Source organism: Bactrocera oleae, chromosome 6 (genome assembly GCF_042242935.1).
Source record: "Bactrocera oleae isolate idBacOlea1 chromosome 6, idBacOlea1, whole genome shotgun sequence".
Classification (NCBI taxonomy): Eukaryota; Metazoa; Arthropoda; class Insecta; order Diptera; family Tephritidae; genus Bactrocera; species Bactrocera oleae.
In genome coordinates, this window is record NC_091540.1 from 65705697 (window position 1) to 65724438 (window position 18742).

At 32.6% G+C, this 18742-nt stretch overlaps 2 protein-coding genes across 10 annotated transcripts in view; one reads left to right on the forward strand and one right to left on the reverse strand.

Annotated features, from left to right (window-relative positions):
* Window positions 1-18742, forward strand: part of drpr (multiple EGF like domains draper) — a 40426-nt gene that overhangs the window by 9008 nt on the left and 12676 nt on the right. For all 9 annotated transcript variants that reach the window (XM_036364283.2, XM_036364281.2, XM_070111762.1 and 6 more), the window contains 2 exons: window positions 17373-17804; window positions 17873-18036. In XM_036364283.2, coding sequence (XP_036220176.2) covers window positions 17659-17804; window positions 17873-18036 — 310 coding nt within the window. In that variant the 5' untranslated portion in view covers window positions 17373-17658. The remainder of the gene's footprint in view (window positions 1-17372; window positions 17805-17872; window positions 18037-18742) is intronic.
* On the reverse strand, window positions 14314-15540 carry LOC106627462 (uncharacterized). Its single transcript, XM_014247592.3, has 2 exons — window positions 15252-15540; window positions 14314-15164 (listed from the first exon to the last, which is right to left on the reverse strand). Exons 1-2 carry the CDS (start codon window positions 15356-15358, stop codon window positions 14510-14512), a joined length of 762 nt encoding a protein of 253 aa, XP_014103067.2. The 5' UTR covers window positions 15359-15540; the 3' UTR covers window positions 14314-14509.

The window sequence follows — 18742 nt, forward strand, 5'->3', positions numbered from 1 at the left end:
AAGGTCCTTCGGGAAATTAGCTAAGCAATTAAGGGAATATAACATTTTTCAAAATAAATCGCCGATTATTAAAGTGCATTAAATTCTGTAAATGTAAATACATTATTTTTATTAATTTATTAAATTATATGCCCTTTCAAAAAAACAAAAAAAGCAGGAAAAAACGAAGGTTCGTAAGTTGACAACAACAACTTATGACAAAATTTCTTCAAATTTGATAAAACAAACGATTTCCCTGAGTTCTCATGTTACATAAATACGAAATATACATACATATGTACAAGAGACTTTGATTCTTAATAACCTACAATAGCAATATTCCAAAAATTATTTTTGTCTTCACTCATTTTCAACGAAATATTCTGTCCACAAGTGACAGTTTGAAATTGACACTTTGATCACGTTTATGAAGCAATATAATGGGTGAAAGAGTGTTGCTTGCCGCTTGCCATTATATTTGTATGTCACACATACATATGTACATATGTACCTGCGAGAATGCGCACGCACACTCATAGCACAGAACATCGGCTGATTAAACGCTCACTCAGCTGGTCAAGAGACCGTGTTGTTATATCCATACATATATACATGTACATATACATGCCATATACATATACATATGTATGTACGTATATATTCGTGTGTCTGTAATTGTAGTTTTATTTTTAAATGTACCGACATATGTTCGTGCATATGTGCCGACACTACACCTTACCAAATATGCACTGCACTTACACACACACACTCACACACATTTTGAATATGCAGTGATATACCTATGTAAATATGTGTGTATTTGTATGTATTTATGAATAAGGAAAATTGAATTGCATTTACGAATAAAAATGAGTGCAAAATGTGGCTTTGTTGTTGTACGAATGACTAATAATTTAGTGGTTTTGATGGAAAAATATTGAATTTATTTTAAATTATAATTATTATATGATTTTTTAGCGAATTTTTATTAGTGGTTAAAAAGTTGGCTAATCATTTCCGGAGTGGTTGCATTATATTTCAAGAGCGAACGTAGCACCAGAAAATGATGTTGTTGTTGTACTGGCATAAAACATTTTTCAAATAGTTTTAGAGATTGCTGTGGAGATGAGTTTCATTGATCGGTTATAAAGTCGGGTCTGTTTCGGTTAGAAAGACCCTACTGTCGAAGAAACGGTGGCATCGTGCAATGATATTAAACGATGAGGCAGAAGATGCAACTTTGAATAAAATGGGTTTACGTTTTTAATATAAGAAACAATTTTGAAGACTGATGGTAACATGATAGATCTGAATTTTTACCTTTATCTTGGTCAACTATACTCTTAATTATCCCAAAGCAAATCGTTCGTAAGTACATATAATATGTATATGTTTGTAAGCAATGAGTATGCTAGGTTTTGTATTTATACCCTGAACGAGGTATATTAAGTTTGCCACGATGTTTGTAACACCCAAAAGGAAACTTTGGAGATTCTTTATAACTATTTAAGTGATCAGCGCAACAAACTGAACAAACCTCTGTCTTTATACACGCAAACTAGTCCCTAGTTTTTGAAATTTCAATCTTAAATTTTACACACGTCCTTTTCTCTCCAAGAAGCTACTCATTTATTGGAACCACCGATGTCGGACAATATAGCATATAGCTGTCATACAAACTGATCGATCAAAATCAAATTAAAGCTCTTTTGTGCTATAAGAAAGGCACCTGTGAAGGGTATTATAGGTTCCGTGTAATCGAAGTTAATATTTTTTTCTTTTTTCTATTTGACTTTAGTTTTGATACGAATTATAATGACTTCACCCATATCTCTATTACTATTTACCATTTAAGTTCAACTCGCCATACATTCCATTCTAGCTACGAATAAATACGCTGTGGAGAATTGAATTAAAATTTCAAGTTTGACGTAAAAGCACATGTGCACATATTTACATACACAAATTTTAAGAAGTTCAACAATATTTTTTAGCGCATTGGCCATCCGTTTAAAATTTGAACTGAATTTAATTGGTAACACAAATTAAAAATTATAATATAGGGGTTATTTAAATCGATTTAGTTGAATAAATTTTTATCGAAAATATTTTTGAAAAAGTTTGCCACATATTAAATAAATTATAATATAAAATTTTACTCAAATCAAAGAGTTTTTAGAAGATTAACAAATAAATGCATTTTTTTTAGCAGGCGTGCCACCCGTTAGATTTTTTTATTTAATTTTATTCATAACATTAATTAAAGCTTACTATATGCGTCTCAAATTAATCAGTTCTAGTTAAACACATTTTTTTTTTATTGAAGAGACTTTTTTTCTAGAGAGGTTGCCACATATTTTAAACGAAATTTTGTATGGATATGAAAGGAAAAGCATTTAATAAATTTTGCTTGTCTACAATCTTAACCATATATAAGTGTTTATTTACAATAGAATTTCACTGAGCTCATAATTTATTTCTAACTATAATTCCTAAAAGAAGGTAACTTTGTTGTTTTAAAAGAAATCTTAATCTTTCCATGCCAGTAATATTACAAAAAGTTTTAATTAATTTTTATACCAACTGTTTTCCAAAATATTTTAAAAATTTTATCGCTGCTTTTGCTCTTAAAATATTTGTGTTGCATTTCCTCTTTGCTGGAAGCTGTTTATTCCTCAAAAGTGCTGAAAATAGCATTCTAATTACATACCAATCATTTTGCTGTTGTTATATTCCATTTGTAAAATTTTTGCATTTATATATGAGTCTGAGTTTTTTTTGAAATGTGTAAAATTTTAATTTTAATGTTGAAAATCCATTTGAGCAATTAATTTCGAATGAATCAAATTTTCTATACTATATATTTTATATTATTACGGCGTTATATCCACTCGCAAGTGAGCAAAAACACATTTTTAATAAAGTTTTTCTGACGCAGCTATTTATTTAATAAATAAATAAAAATAATGTATATTTACAGAATTTAATGTACTTTAATAATCGGCGATTCATTTTGAAATATTTTAAATAAATGAATTTTGAAATATTTTGAATTCCTTGGATTTTCCAAAAGCCAAACACCAAAAATTGTATTACTTCAACAGATAATAATGGAAGGACTAGTCAAAATTTTGATTTTTCACAAAGTGGTCGTAAAAAACTGGAATTATTATCAAAAATGTTATTGCATCGATCATTCACTGACTCATTGACTTCTTAAAAATACGCTCATATCTCCGAAACTATTTGCCAGATCAACTTCAAATTTTCACAAAATCCTCTCTCGTAATTGTTTCCACTTGATATGAAGAAATATTTATATACATATGTACATACCTATCTCCATTAATATGCTTTTAAAAAATACATTTGAAATGATTCTGCGGCGGGTTAATTGACTAGCAATACTTATTCCTTATTCATTATCTACATTTACTACTTGTCGTATGACTAATTGTAATAAATCTGCAGCATTCATAAACCTAATATATACTTACATATATCAATATGAACGTACGCGATTTTATAATCTACTAAAGTGTAATATGAAATATTTAACATCAATAGTTTCTTAGAAAATTTTCTAAAGAAAAAGATTAAATGCTTACATGCATACATACACAGCTACTTTTATATATACAAGTATATACGTATGTATGTACATTTGTATAAACATCTGTATTTATTGTGGCATGATAAAATTATCTGTTTCACTGTGCCAAGATATGCTCTGAATATACATATGTATGTATTTATGTATGTGGATGCCTACCTATCTGAGCGGACATCCTGGCGTATACGTTATTTATAATTTTGTCCGAATATTTTGCTCATTTTTTGTTTTTTTTTGAGATTTTATAATATATGTACATATGTATGCTCAATAATGTGTTTATATATAGGCTTACGCACCAAGCAGTATATTATTAACAATATGTGGAACATACATGTTCTTTGCATATAGGAACTATTTACGTTTACACGCCGGTGTATATACATATTTACTAGTATATACTTGTAGTGTAATTATGGATGACTAATCGATGACTCGTATGTGTATGTTTAATGTACAAACGTCTCTTAATATTTATTTGCTTGAAATCGCATCTGTGTAGTAAATAATAAGCTGATAATTGATTTGTGCACAAATGCTAATTAAACAGTGTAGTAAATTTCATTCATAGAATTTTGAACTTGTTTTTTTTCTTCTTTGTATTGGGTCGTTATTGTTATTATTATATTTTTTATTAAAAAAAACACTTTATTGTGATATAAAAAATGTCAAAGTTCATATTTGTTCTAATCAGATTAATACGAAATAACTGCGATTTCCAGAAATCCCTTTAAATATATTTTTAATATAGTTGCCTTGTTGATTAGCATTGTAACTATGGCGAGTATATTAACGAAACTGTTTATTTAGGTTGGAGCACTTAAAGAGGTTATCCGTATAGTGTTTCGAAAACTCATATAATTTCAAACTATTTTTCTAAGAAAACAACGAAAACATAGTACAAAATTATAAAAAAATGCTTCCTGAGTTTTAAAATGAAAAAACTTTAACTTTCGCTGTACCCTTCATATTTTGCATTTCTTATAGCATAAAAGGGTATAAGAAGATCTTTATCTTGATTTTGATAGGTCAGATTGTATGGCAGCTTTATGTTATAGTAGTCCGATTCAAATAAAATATTCAGAGATTGTAGCATTGCTTTAGACAATAATCTTTGCCGAATTTCGTGGAAATATTTTGTCAAATAAAAAAGCTTTCCATACAAAAACTCGATTTGAATCGATCAATTTGGGTGGCAGCTATATGCTATCATCGCCCGATATCGGATTTCGACAAATGAGCAGCTTCTTGAGGAGAAAAGGACAGGTGCAAAATTTCAGATCGATATCTCAAAAACTAATGATATAAAGCGTATATACAGGCGAGCAGTTAAAGGTAAATGGCCAAACCGATTCTATTCTTCAATTTTGACTCCGGGATAAAATCTTAAAATTGATTTCTCGGAAATTTCGCGGCTGTGTTTGTTTTTTTTTTGCAAATTTTACAGTGATAACAGTATAGAAAGGTTAACTGTCTGATATATAAAATTAACAGGAAGCGCAGAAATAGTGGGCGCTTTAGTTGGTTTAGGCGAAGGTACAAGTTTTAGCTATCAAATAAATCACATGTGGAACGTAACTTTCGCAACTAAAATAATAAACATAACCTAAACATGCACAGAATATAGGTATTTGTTATATAATAGATTACTTCACACATTAGGGAGGGTTTCGTGGTGATATTCTTTTATTATACATAGTTATGTACATATAGGTATTTATCCTGCTTCATCAGTTACAACCTTTCCTATATATTTATTATGTTGAAATTATAAGTTCCGCGATGGCAAACTTCAAAAAGTCCATGTCCTCCCTCACGGTTTATGGTCGATCGGTTCAATTGTCTATACTTAAGTATAGACAAGTATGTATGTAGGTAGCATCACTACGCTAAACTATATAAGTTTTTTTCACACAAACAAATCGTGGTTACGCTCCAACTCATTCGTTTGCGGCGACCACTTTCCAACGAAATCACAAAGCGCACCACCGGCTATGAAGAGCACATAAATATGGTACATATGTTTGTATATTTGTGTCTCCTCTCCAATGGCTCACTATTATTTGCAAGCACTTACATATGTAGAACTGCAATCACTCAACTGTGCAATAACAAATTGCTTGTTAAATATCAATTTAATTATTAGCGAAGAGTCATTAAAATGATAACCGAATCCCAGAAGGCTTTCAACATAGTTCACACAAAGCTTTTATTTGGTTTATTATTATGATACTCATAATATATATACTTACTCATATGGAGTTGGCACTTTCAGAAGCACGCTCCGATTGTTTTCTTTTTTAACTTTATTTGTAATATTAACAAACTCACTGATCGGGATATACATGTACCTATGTATGTAGATATATACTGAAAAACCATACTATCTTAACTGATCTAGGCGAATTTTTTTATTTCTTAACTTATTGCTAATTATAAGTCTTTTTAGTGAGATCTAACTATTTTGAAAACCTTTTACCGACAATATTATTTTAGGTATGCTCAATACGATCTACTATACTTTTATATGTCATCTGATCAAATTTGATCCGGACTGATAAATTTTAGATTTTCAGTTTTGGCACATTTTTGAAGCACCATTCGCTAGAATGAACATTTTCGAGGTCATATTTTTAAACACACGTTTCGTCACCAGTAATGATGGATTTGATGAATGTAGGGTCTTCAGCTAAGTTTTCAAGCATCTCTATTACAACCTCTACTCGAGTCGTGTTTGCGAAAGATTCAGCTCTTTTGGCACAAGTCTAGCTTCATACCCAAAACATTAACCAAAACATATTGAGTCGATCCATAAGATATGCTGAATTCCTCCAATACCGATAACATCTAACAACTATAGAAAGTTATAGCTTTTACGGTCACTCTGACCCAGTATCATCATCGCCGTGTTTACAAGCTTGCATTGCTATATGTTTACAATATCTCTTTTCGATGAGACTAAGCACAAACTGTCCAAATATTTACTTAACTTTTCAGCCGACCTTGACAATGAAGTAACGACATTACACTGAGTCCACATTATGCATTAATATTATCATCCTACCTATGCATTTATATACAAATACATACATATATATTCCTGTTATACAAATAGCACATTAAAACACGCAAATGTTGGCACGTGTACCCATTATTGCCAGCCAACCAGATTTGTACGTACATCAATCTATTATTCAGTCTATGGAGACACACACATATTTATATGTGTGTTTTTTTCACATTTTAATTTTTTAGACGTTAATAGTTATAGGTCAGCCTTAATTACAGGTCACCACTCCACTTATAGCCATTGCACGAACTTTAAAATTTTTGTTTTCCATACGGTTTTGGTTTTTGATTTTTTTTATTTCAGTTTGGGAAAGTGATTGTTACAGTTTGTTTATTGTTTTTGGTAACATCCGTGCAGTTAATGAGCATATAAATATACATTGTCAAAATATATGAAATAAAAGGTGAAATCCTACATACATATCAGCACATTGGGGTATTTATATACGTATAGTTGTATATGCATATATAGGTGTTGCAAATTTTGACTGCTCAATTTTTGTTTAGTATATATGTTATATACTTATGTTTCCGGAACAATTACTATATCAGCGCCACTGTCTTTGTCGTAAAAATGAATTTCTAAAAATCAATCAAGTAATATATATTTTAAACTATATATTTTTAACTGTTGTTGAATTATTTGACCATAGATTTAATTTTTCTAGATGAAATAGATCACGTATAATCTAAAAACGGCAATGCCGCGTTTAAATTAAACGAGAATACTTGCAGGAAGAGCAATATCCATTAGGTACTACTCCGACAGCCAAGCGTTGATTTAGTGTCAACTCATTTCACTGTTACCTTCAAGGGTCTGTCCTTATAATTGTTTTATATGAGTAAGATCGAATTAAACGCTTTTGTTTTTGTTGAGTGTTCATTTTCAATAACATTGAATTTCAAAACAGCTGTTGCATTCCACAATCATTATTATAATATTAATTATATTTGAGTATTGAGTAATTAAACAATTGTAGATTTATATGTGCGCAAGTACTAGAGCATTATGGATTAATATACGTATGAGCGTGCAGTCGTTTGGAAAATGTTTCGCCAATACGATTTTTAATTTAAATTTGTCAAAAGAAAGCTAATTTTAATTGTTAAGGTGGAGTATATAGGAGGATATAGTGTGACAGTGTAAAAAAAGACGATTTTTGAGAATTAAAAAAAAAAATCGACTATATAAAGTGTTATAAAATTGTAAGGGTATGTGCTACATATTTTAGGAATTTACAGTAATATTTTGGAGGAAAAAATAAATATTTTTCGAGTTTCATGCGATTTCCTACAACAAAACAGTCCACTGCTGCAGTGCAGTTCAGGCTTCTCCGTAAATGAAAACGAAAAAAAATCTCTATTAGCAGATTTTGACCATACAATGACCTACGGTAGAAAGAAATCAAAGATTGGCAAAATAGCTGCGTTTTAAAAAGGTTGAATTTTACGAAAACTTTTATCGGTTTTGGCCTGCCGATTCGATGTTTGATCAGATCGAAAATAGGTAAGGATCGGATTATTTGCCTCTGAGTAATCGCTCAAGTAAATTTAAATGTGGTTTCGAGAAAAACAAGTATAAATATAAACTGATGGTGCTGATTGAACTGAGCGGATACACTTTAGAAGACTGTAACTCAAACACTTTTTGAGATATCGATTTAAAAGTTTAGTATGTTATTTTCAAAACTATTACTGGGATCAATGATGAATGAGGCTAACACGGAAACGCTGTTTCGACAAGATTTAGGAGATAAAAATAGGATAGGAGAAGGTCTTGAAGGCTATACCGTAAAAGGACTGGAAAGAGCGGTGGCAAAAGTGTGTTTTATCGGATGGGGACTACTTTGTAGGGGATGAAATTCATTTGAAAGAATAATAAAAAATTTACATTTTATAAACAAATTCACCTTACTTTTTGATCACAAAATCTAACGAAATATGAATAAAAACTCTTTGTCCGGAATGGCCTTCTACGAATTTCTTGCATGATCACAAACGTCAATATGGTAATGTTCGCGTAGCTAACACTTTGCGTTTCAGAAACCGGAAGTAGTCAGAGAATAAATTCGTATCATTGGAAATCATCTTTGTCACGACTAATCTCACGGCAGAAAATACTAGTATTTTGTTCAAGCGCCTTTTATGTTAACATCAACTAAAAGATAGATACCGGTTATCAAGAGATAATGAGAGGCTCTGCTGTTTCTATCTATAGTGATAACGCGAGGATATACAATTTTCATAAATTTTTCGTTGTTGCCTTCGACCTTTATTGATCGATTGCTGTCACCTGAATTTTGATAAATTTAAATGATTTTGGAATAGTAACTTCATTAAAAACACCAAGTTTCTTGAATACTCATCAACTTTTTTTTAGTAATAATGGGTAGCTAATGTCATAGGGTTTCCGAAGGAGATGCAGTCAAGCTAGAAATAAATGTCTCTCTAATAATAAAAATGATACTCTATATTAATCCAAAAGAGGTTAATATTCACAAAACCGAACGCATAAATTATAACCAACAATGATAAAAAAATGATTACGCCAGTTATACCCCTAATATTTTTTTCTGAAAAATTACGGACAAACTGGTAAATAGTACTCATAATCTAATTCAGCCAGGAAAAGATTGTATTCTATGATTAACCGTGACTCTTATCGAGGCTGAACCAAAATCTTGCCGAGCTTCAAAATTGCTTCAAATTACTGCCAGAAATATCGGGTATAGTTTTATAGTTCCAGATTTGTTAGGGTAGCTGATGTTATCTTAAAATGCAAACGGTTGAATCTATTGTTGGAGATCGTTCGTTTTATAACCGTAAACAGACAATCACACTCATGAAAAAACCGTTAAGAACCTACAAGTAATCGCATTATTCTATTGGAATTTCGGATCTGTTTCTTCGTACATTCTTATTTCTGTCTTGCGAAAAACTTTGTCGAATGTGATTAGGAAATTCGATTTTGTAAAATATCTTTGAGTACAGAGTCCGTTACATGCGGCAGTTAATACGATATTGACCCACTTTAGACATCTGCTAATAAAACTACACACGAAAAAGAGAAACACATGAAAAGTACGTGATCCACAAGCTTGCTAGACTTTTCAATATGCAAATGCATTCGGAGAATAACCACAAATGCACCATTCGATTTCCGATGACAACTGATGGATATCTGAGCGCCTAATGGGATTATGTAATGCAATGTTGTCATATAACACAATGTCGTCAGGTAACTTACTTACTTGTCGTCATACGAAATGACAATCGATACGAAAGTGCAATATTTTTATTGAGTTTAGAAATGCATAGAATTTTATTAAGATTTATGTATGTGTGTAGGTGTTCCGATATACTACATACATATGTATGTAAAAACAGGGAAGGAGAGTAATGCTAGTGAAAATAAACAGGGTGACAAACAGTTTAGTAATAAAAAGTATTAAACATTTGTTTAAATCAGTTTAATTTTTTTCGAAATCTCATTTTCCTGGTTTTATTTCCATTACAACAAAAATTTTTCTTCATGCAATAAATCCCAAAAAAATTTAACCACTGAATACACCAACAGTTGAGATCGTTGAACTTGAAAGCCCGACTTCTACTCACTTTCGTGGAAGAAGGTGTGACGATCGTAAACGATTCAAATATTTGATATATTGCGAAAACTTTGTTACTCTCATGCACTTACATAATACTTTATTTCAGTCCACATTTCTTTGGCAAAACATTATGCATTTATTTATTTATTTTTTCTTTATGCTATGTTAAACATATATAATACGCATACCGTTATTTTTTGCAATCCTATATCAGTTACGCACTTACGGCATTCTTCGATAGCCGGTGTGAGCTACAGTAGTTATGCTATACACATGCGGAATTCTGAACACAGATTTTGATATCAGCATTTTGTATGTTCGGATTTCATTTCAATGCCACTTCGGTGCCAATTACACTTCCACTTCAGTATTCAAACCACTTTTTTTAATTTCATTCATACACCCACAAATATTATACATACCTACATACAAGTACAATGCTTAAATTCTTCAGATATCAGCATTTTAGCACTTAATAACGCATAAACATTTTACTTTTGATTTTTTTTAAGTGATTCTCTCTTTGTTCGCTTTATGCCTTACGCAGCTCTTGGTCGAAGTTCGTGAATAACAATCAAGCCGATAAGCTTAAATTGTTTTATTATTATTATTCAAATACCTATGTATACGCATGTTATCAATTTGGTTTAATTCGTATTGGGTAAAAACTCTTTGTGAACAAAGTTGTAATAAAGCCTTGGCATTTCTGGTGCGATAAATGCGTATTGAGTCGTACTCAGTCGACAGAGAAATTTTTCTTTGCCCCATAGCCACTATTTCTTAAATATTATATTCTTAGAAAATTGCTCCAAATTAAAAAGTTAACATTTTAAAATTATATAGAGAATTCCAAACCTTTGTTATAATCTCAAATAAAAATAATTGTAATTTGATTTTTTATTGTAAATTCAATTTAAGTTATCTCGTGAGTTTACTTACAAGCAGCAACTAATGAGCTCACACAAATACTTCTCATTAATTTGCTAAGTCTGGAAAAAGCTAAAAGACATATGGTCTATAACGGCAATGAAAAGGAAAAAATCTCCGGTTAATCGGGTCTGCATAAACGGAACAATGTTAGATTTATATCTAAATAAGTACTGTTATTTCCACCAGACTGATTTTCGAATAATTTGTGCCGTTACTACAAAAGTATAATGTTTATTATCGTATTGTTTGATCTCTCTCAGCAATTTAGCATATTTCTGTAATCCGCATGCCCTATTTCAGAAATGTTAAAATATGTAGAAACTCACTCAACTCCTCAATACTATTTCATACGGAATTTTTGACCTCATGCGCCATATTCCTGAAAGCTTCATCACATAAACAACTTCTAGTAAAAATTTAACTTTTACAAATAAATGAAATAGGGGTACTGATCTGTTTAGTTTCAAGATGGGTTCGAATGAAGATCTCTTTTTTATATCCTGAACAGGCTATGTTAATTTAGTTTCTAACACCCAGAAAGAAACGTCGGGGACCCTATAAAATATATGTACGAGGGTTGTCTTTATTTCGGTATTGAAGAACAATCATTAAAAATCGCTTTACTCTTTTTCAAAATATTCTCCATTAAGATCTATACACTTTTGCATGCGTTTGAACCAATTGTCGAAGCACTTTAGCCACTCTGGTTGAGGTATCTCCAAAACTGGCGTTCTGAACGCATCAACCGCCTCTTCAGGTTGACCTCTTAGTTAATTTTTCACGTACGGGAATAAAAAGTTGTCATACGGTGCCGAATCAGGACAATACGTTGTATAACTCATCACATTGATGTTTTGAGTCTTCAAAAATGAAGTTGCTTCAGTCGTTGTGTGAGAGCTCGCATTGTCGTGGTTAAGAGTGATGCTTCTCGGCGGATATTTGTTCTGATTTTTAGAGAGCCAACTGCCAAAAATGTTTGTGTACCACTCAGAATTTGCTGCTTTGTCTTGTTCTAGTCTTATGATGACGACATGTCCAGTTTTTCCAAAAAAACAGGAAACCGTTTGCTTGAAAATGCTTTGTGTGCGAACAACTTTTGGCTTATCTGGAAACACCCAAACAGTCGACTACTGTTTCGGAGTTCTTTCGGCGTTATACTCGTAAATCCACAATTCATCACCGTCACCATGTCATAGACGTATTTCGAAGCACCGCTATCGTATATTTTAAACATTTTTCTTAACACGAGCCGTTTTTCGAGCGATTGACAAATTGTGTGAACAAATTTTTATTGCCGTTAAATTTTCTTGCAATATTGAATGTAGGCTGGTCCCACTAATGCTTATAGTTATCTCAATCAATCAGCTTCAGCGCCAAAAATTTAAAGTTCTTCGATGCAATGTTCCACGTCGAAAGTTATAAAAAAAATTATCGCGCGATATTCGCGATTTCATTCCATGTTTTTACCGAGATGAATATTTTAAGTTACTGAAATATAACTCTTATGTCAAAACGTCCTGCGCTCTTTTCTCTCTAATAAGCTGCTCATTTGTCGGAAACACCGATATCGCACCACTATAGCATAATCGTACAGCTACCATACAAACTAAAGGATCCAAATCAAACTTTTGCATGGAAAACTTTTTCAATTGACGAGATATCTTCACGAAATTTGGCATGGACTATTGTCCAAGGCAAGGGGGTACAACCTCCGAAGATATTGTTCAGTTGGGATCACTATAGCATATAGCTGCCATACAAACTGACCGATCAAAATGAATTTTTTGTAAGGAATATTTTTTATTTGTGAAGCTATAATAGCTTCGGTGAAACCGAAGTTAAAACTTTTTCTTGCTTTATACACTGCACAGTCACATAATGGTTATAAGAGAAAAAAAAGATGCGGTCTTTTTAACATCTCTTTTTATACCGAACTTGGAGAAAATCATTGCAGTACAATATATTATTGTATTTTATGCTATGTTATGGTGTCATAACTACGTCACGAATAATTACATATTTAGTAAACTCGCAATGCATTTTAGGTAAAAATTCATATCCCACAAATTACTTGAGCGATTTTATATACATATGTACATAACATTATATACATACAGATGTTTACATACAAAACATTTCATAACACCCTTTTAACTACAATAAAAAACTTAATTCTTAGCTTATTCAGCTGGTTTGACTTTCCAAACATCAGTTAGAATATCGAAATGAACTTAGCTTATATGGAATTTTTTTCGGAATATTGATGAAGTTGTGGTGTTCTAACTACAATAAAAAATTTCGAAATAATTTGAGGAATACTTTTCTCCTAGCGCTCACATATCGAATATGAGGATCTCCCTCCCTCTAATGGACTACATATTTTCAGTAGTTATGAGACTATGTGTGGGGACTCTAGGGAGACCAAGTCAATTTCACGCTCGATTGCCCAAACACCAAATAAGTACAATAATTTCCGTCCAATATAATATAAATAACGTTTAAACTGCAGAATTGGTAAATGTAACAAATATATTGATTCGAATTCAAAAAAAAAAATGTATTCGTATGCAACTCTTTTTTATAGAATTTCGAAAGCAATTCGAAAGATTTCACACGCTTTTTGTACTTATAGATTGTGCGGAATTAGCTTTTCCACACTTTATATACATTTAAAAATATGATATATAAATATTTTCTTATCTTTATTAAATTTGTAATTTCTTTTATTTTTTATAATTTATTTTTATTGCAAATACCACTCCTTGAATCTGATATTAATAGCCACAATGACACATAGCTAACTTAACTAAAGCAGACTAAAAAAGTGTCCCACGCCAAGTATCGTACATCATAACTACCATACATATCATATAGCAGATTTTGTAAGCACACACGCACACGCACACAAACATATGTGTATAGTAATCGTGGTGTATATTTACAAAATGATAAGCTGTCATACAAAGCCACTTGTGTCAACGATGATCAGTCCACACGCTAATTGAAAACGGAAATACGCGTCACCGAACTGGAGGAAAAATATTTATTTTTTCGAGGCAAATTACGAAAATTTATTTGCTGCACTAAATTTATGCAAAATAAATTTAATAATAGTTATAAAATTAAAAAATATATTTAGAAATCTATCTTATTTTTGTCGTGTGCGCTTTATAAAAGTGGCACATGGAATTTCGCTTGTCAATAATTAATATCGCTTCTCGCAAGTTTACAAACGTGTTGAAAATGCTCAAAAATATATTTCTCTCTATATGTGGGCACAGAGTATGTGTGTGTGTGTGTGTGTGTTACTTCAGGTGACATGAAATCGTCGTAGAAAATTTGCATTACTAAAATATTCTCGCAGTGCACAATAGATGGAGAGTAGTAGACCCACAACGGCGATAACAAATACGAGCGGTGTGCCGAGCAGTATCATCACGAAAAGTTTCACATCGCCACATTTCGCCAATGTCATCCACCAAAGCAAACGCCGCGCTGTATTTCGCATCAGAATACAACTACGCCAACAACCATAGCTGCTGTTGGTGAAACGTAGCAGGGTGAATAGCATCAGTTGCAATAGCCACAGCGTCCAGGCGCAGGCTCGGTACAGCAATTCGCTTATACGCTGATAATATGAACTCTTATAGATTCTGCTCGTGAATGCTGTGGCTTGTTGACGTCGCTTGGGGCTCAGCACACGATCGCCATAGTAAATGAGCAGTCGCCGCAGTTGTCGCTCGATGCCACTACTACGGTTAGCGGTACTTCGCTGTGACGGTTGATAAGCTTCCAATTCACGTCTGTACTCGGTATCCGAATCGGTTTCCACCAGCTCTAGGCGGCGTTGTTGTGTCAGCGCCGCCAGTGTTGGCTTGCTGCCGAACATGCTGAGATCTCCCTCATAGTTGCCGTTATAACAGATGACGCTGGCCGTTGTCGTCGGTGACATCCCTCGTGCGGTACTAAACGAATAGAAGAGAAAATTAGTTGGAAAAAAAATAGAATCGTTTATTGTGTTGTGCTGTGGTTTTGTGGTTTGTTCTTATCACCGTCGCGCTGAGTTGAAGCAAACTCCACTGCCGTTGCTCATGTGTGGTGCGGCGCTTTGAGCCGCCAATAGTGGCACGTAATTTAAACCATCGTTGTATGTGTGCATTGCAGGCCGAGGCTTCTAAATTTTCTGATATCTTGAAATGCAAAATAAAGCAATCAGCTTCTATTTTTTTGTTTTGTAAAATAAATTGTTTCTTTTGTTTGTTTTTAAATATCCAAATTACTTTTGTTTTGAAATATTATGTGTGTTCTTTTAATTGTAATCTCAACGCCTTGTTGAGCTCATTTTTTTTTCATTTATCGAATAAATAGAGTTTTCGTGCCTCAATATTTAATCTTCCGAGTAATAATTTTTAACCACTTATTACGCAATTTTAATGAAGTCTGAATATATAAAATGTTGTCGTTTCTACGCAACCGTATTTTGCTTTACCATCTGATCACATTTTACCCTGATTTTTCGCTTTCGGTTCATTTATGGACGGTTTCGCTTCATACCCAAAACATTAACCAAAATGTGTAAAGTCGATCCAAAAAAGATGTTTGAGATCCTCTGTTATCCCTTTGATGCCAACAAGACGATTTTCAAGCACTGTTTCGATGATATTGTAAGTTATCGATGACTTCAAGATCTAGATAAAAAAGTTGTACCAAAATAAAACTATCGATTCGGTTTGCGTGCGCAGTATAAACGATTCAGTCTGGGATAAATTTGATTAGATGGTATTTCAAAAAAATTATATGCTATAATAAATACAAAGTTATTTAGTAGAACTCAACACAAAATACTATATGGGGTTACTTATAAAGTGCAGTTGCTTCTTCGTTTCGCCACTCGGCAAAATTCGAACAATAGATAACAGATAGTATATGTATGTATCGATCAGTTTTTTTTACTGAGCATAATAAGTTCAAAACTCATCTCCCGCAAATTAATGTATTAGTGCCTTACGAGTTTTTTAAGAGATATTACACTTATTGGGTTTGCCTGTGACGTGGACTTTGTGAAAATGAGTTTTGAGTTCTTACGTTATAGAAAATAAAATTACTTAAATGTCATATCATCAATAGTGGATGAACTCACCTCATTTTAATGAATTGTTTGGTTATGAAGCACTTCGCTTGGAAAATCGTAGCAAAACGCCAGAAGATTTCCAGTAGAGCTCCTAAAAAAATGTTTGCTATCGGTTAGGATAGGTTAGACTGGATCGTAGAGTTGCTCCTCGCATCAAATTTAGCGTAGGATAGCTCTTGAACAGCTGCGAACCCTTGTTCTTGGTGTTACCCAAAACTCGAGATCGTCGAAGTGTTTTAATCATAGCACCAATATGTTGAAGCGGCTAATATCAATTCCAACCGTTGCACTAGGTTTGCCGAAGGTGTGACTATCGACATACATATTTCAACTTCAATTTGACAAAAGCTGGGCAATAGAGAGGAAAGTAACTAAATTATTCCACCTCGCCTTCTTCCGTACAGCTTTAGCTAAGTCCATCCGGTAAGATGTTTAGCCGTACCGCGTGTGCTTTTGCGAAATGAACTTTGCTAAGAATATGTAGCTCAGAGGACCTTTTACGTTCCACTCTGTAGTGACGCTGTAGCGTATTTAAAAACATTAATCTGAACATTTACTTTTCGTAAAAACATTAAACTGAACTTTTTTTTGAATTCGATAAAGATTTTTTTTACTTCAAAAGTGCTTTTAACCTACAAAAAAAACCTAACCTGTTCGAAAAACAATAAAAATAAAAAGTAAATGTTCCGTTATTATTTCAAATAGTGTATTGACTTCTTTAAGAACTAACGATTTTACAGATTTAAGTAAAATTGCATTTATTTAACGCACATTTCTGTGCGCCGAAATGTAGGCAACGTTGTCACAATTTACCACTCGACATGGTAAACATCCATTTATCATATATCGCACAAAATATCAAATCGTGGTTAACGGTGCTCCCGAACGGTTTTCCCGTACATTGAATACCCGCTGCTGTTATCTACAATCACCATGTACTTTTTTTTAATAAAATTACAAATGTTTACAAACATACATATGTACATACAACGTAGTCAATAAATAAATTAATACATGTGTTATTTTCACTTTTTTTTTGCAGTTGCATGTTTTGCCTGTATACTCGTATGTGTGCTGCCGACAGCCCATTGAATCATCAACGCGTTTCTAAAGCCAGATAAAAGCTGGAACTATGCTGCAAATAATTTAATCATCTGGAGCAATTGCGACTTTATCACCGCACTGCTAAGTTAATATAAATATACATACACATATATACGCGTGTATGTATCTGTACGCATATATAATATTTATATAGCATCAAAGTCAGTCTACTTTTCGTTCTCTCTATCAAAACATTGGCGCATCCGCCAAACGCTCAACGCAAAATGTCAGCAATAACAGTAACTTATTGCAAATTATTTTCGCAACTCGTCATATTGTTGAGCATAATCAACATTGTCTATTCGAATGATATGCTAGTCAGTCTATCTGAGGGGTTGGATGGACCCAATGTTTGCAAGAAGCGTGAGAAGTGAGTATAAAATGCGTTTCAATAAAAAATAATTAATTTTTCTAATATTTACAATATCTCACTTACAGTTATCCCGTCGAAGTAACAACCACCGAATTGCAGTCATATCAGGAGCGTCAAACGGTTTGGTGTCTTAATGTGCCCCCGCGCTGCTCCTCATATCAAATAAAACATCGTACGGTTAATAAAACGCGTACGCTTATGAAAACGCGCATAGTGCGCGCTTGCTGTGGTGCGTATGTTAGACTAAGGATGCACTAAATTAATATACATATATTTGAAAATTTTCAGAGTTGTAGAAAAATGTGAAAAAGATCTTCATAAAATTCTATATGGCGTGAAATTCCATAAGCTTTTCAGAATTGTAGAAAACCCCTCAAAAAAATCCTTGAGCTGTGCATAGGCGCTTAAATGATTCATAGACAGTGAAATGTTCAATATGTTCTATGCTAAAACTTAAGCTTAATTTATAGTTTCAGATTTAGCAGCACTTATAGCGTAAGAGGTGCTATTTTTAAGTCAAGGCAACAAAACAAAAACACACACAAAATCTTTACCTTAATATCTTAAGTCGACTTAAGAGAGACTACTACTCTACTTCCGCGCTAAAATTTCGGCGATTTTTTTACTTTATCTTATGCCACTTTAAGCTACCGAGCTTTAAAGTATTTCCTCAAAAAGATAGCATAAACAAGCATATACCAAATACATATGTATAAGTAAAGAAGAAGTAAGTAAGTCACTGGATTTTTTCGAGAATTTAATTTTGCCTTTTCAAATAATGAATATTCATATTATTACTCAATAGTCAGAAAAACCGTAGTTCCAATTACTAAAAATCTAAATGTAATTACAATATTAGGTCAAGTAAAAAGATGGTCCATCATGTTTTTTTGTGTTAGTTCGTGTGGCACCCAAACATCGAGCTTCTTTTTGAA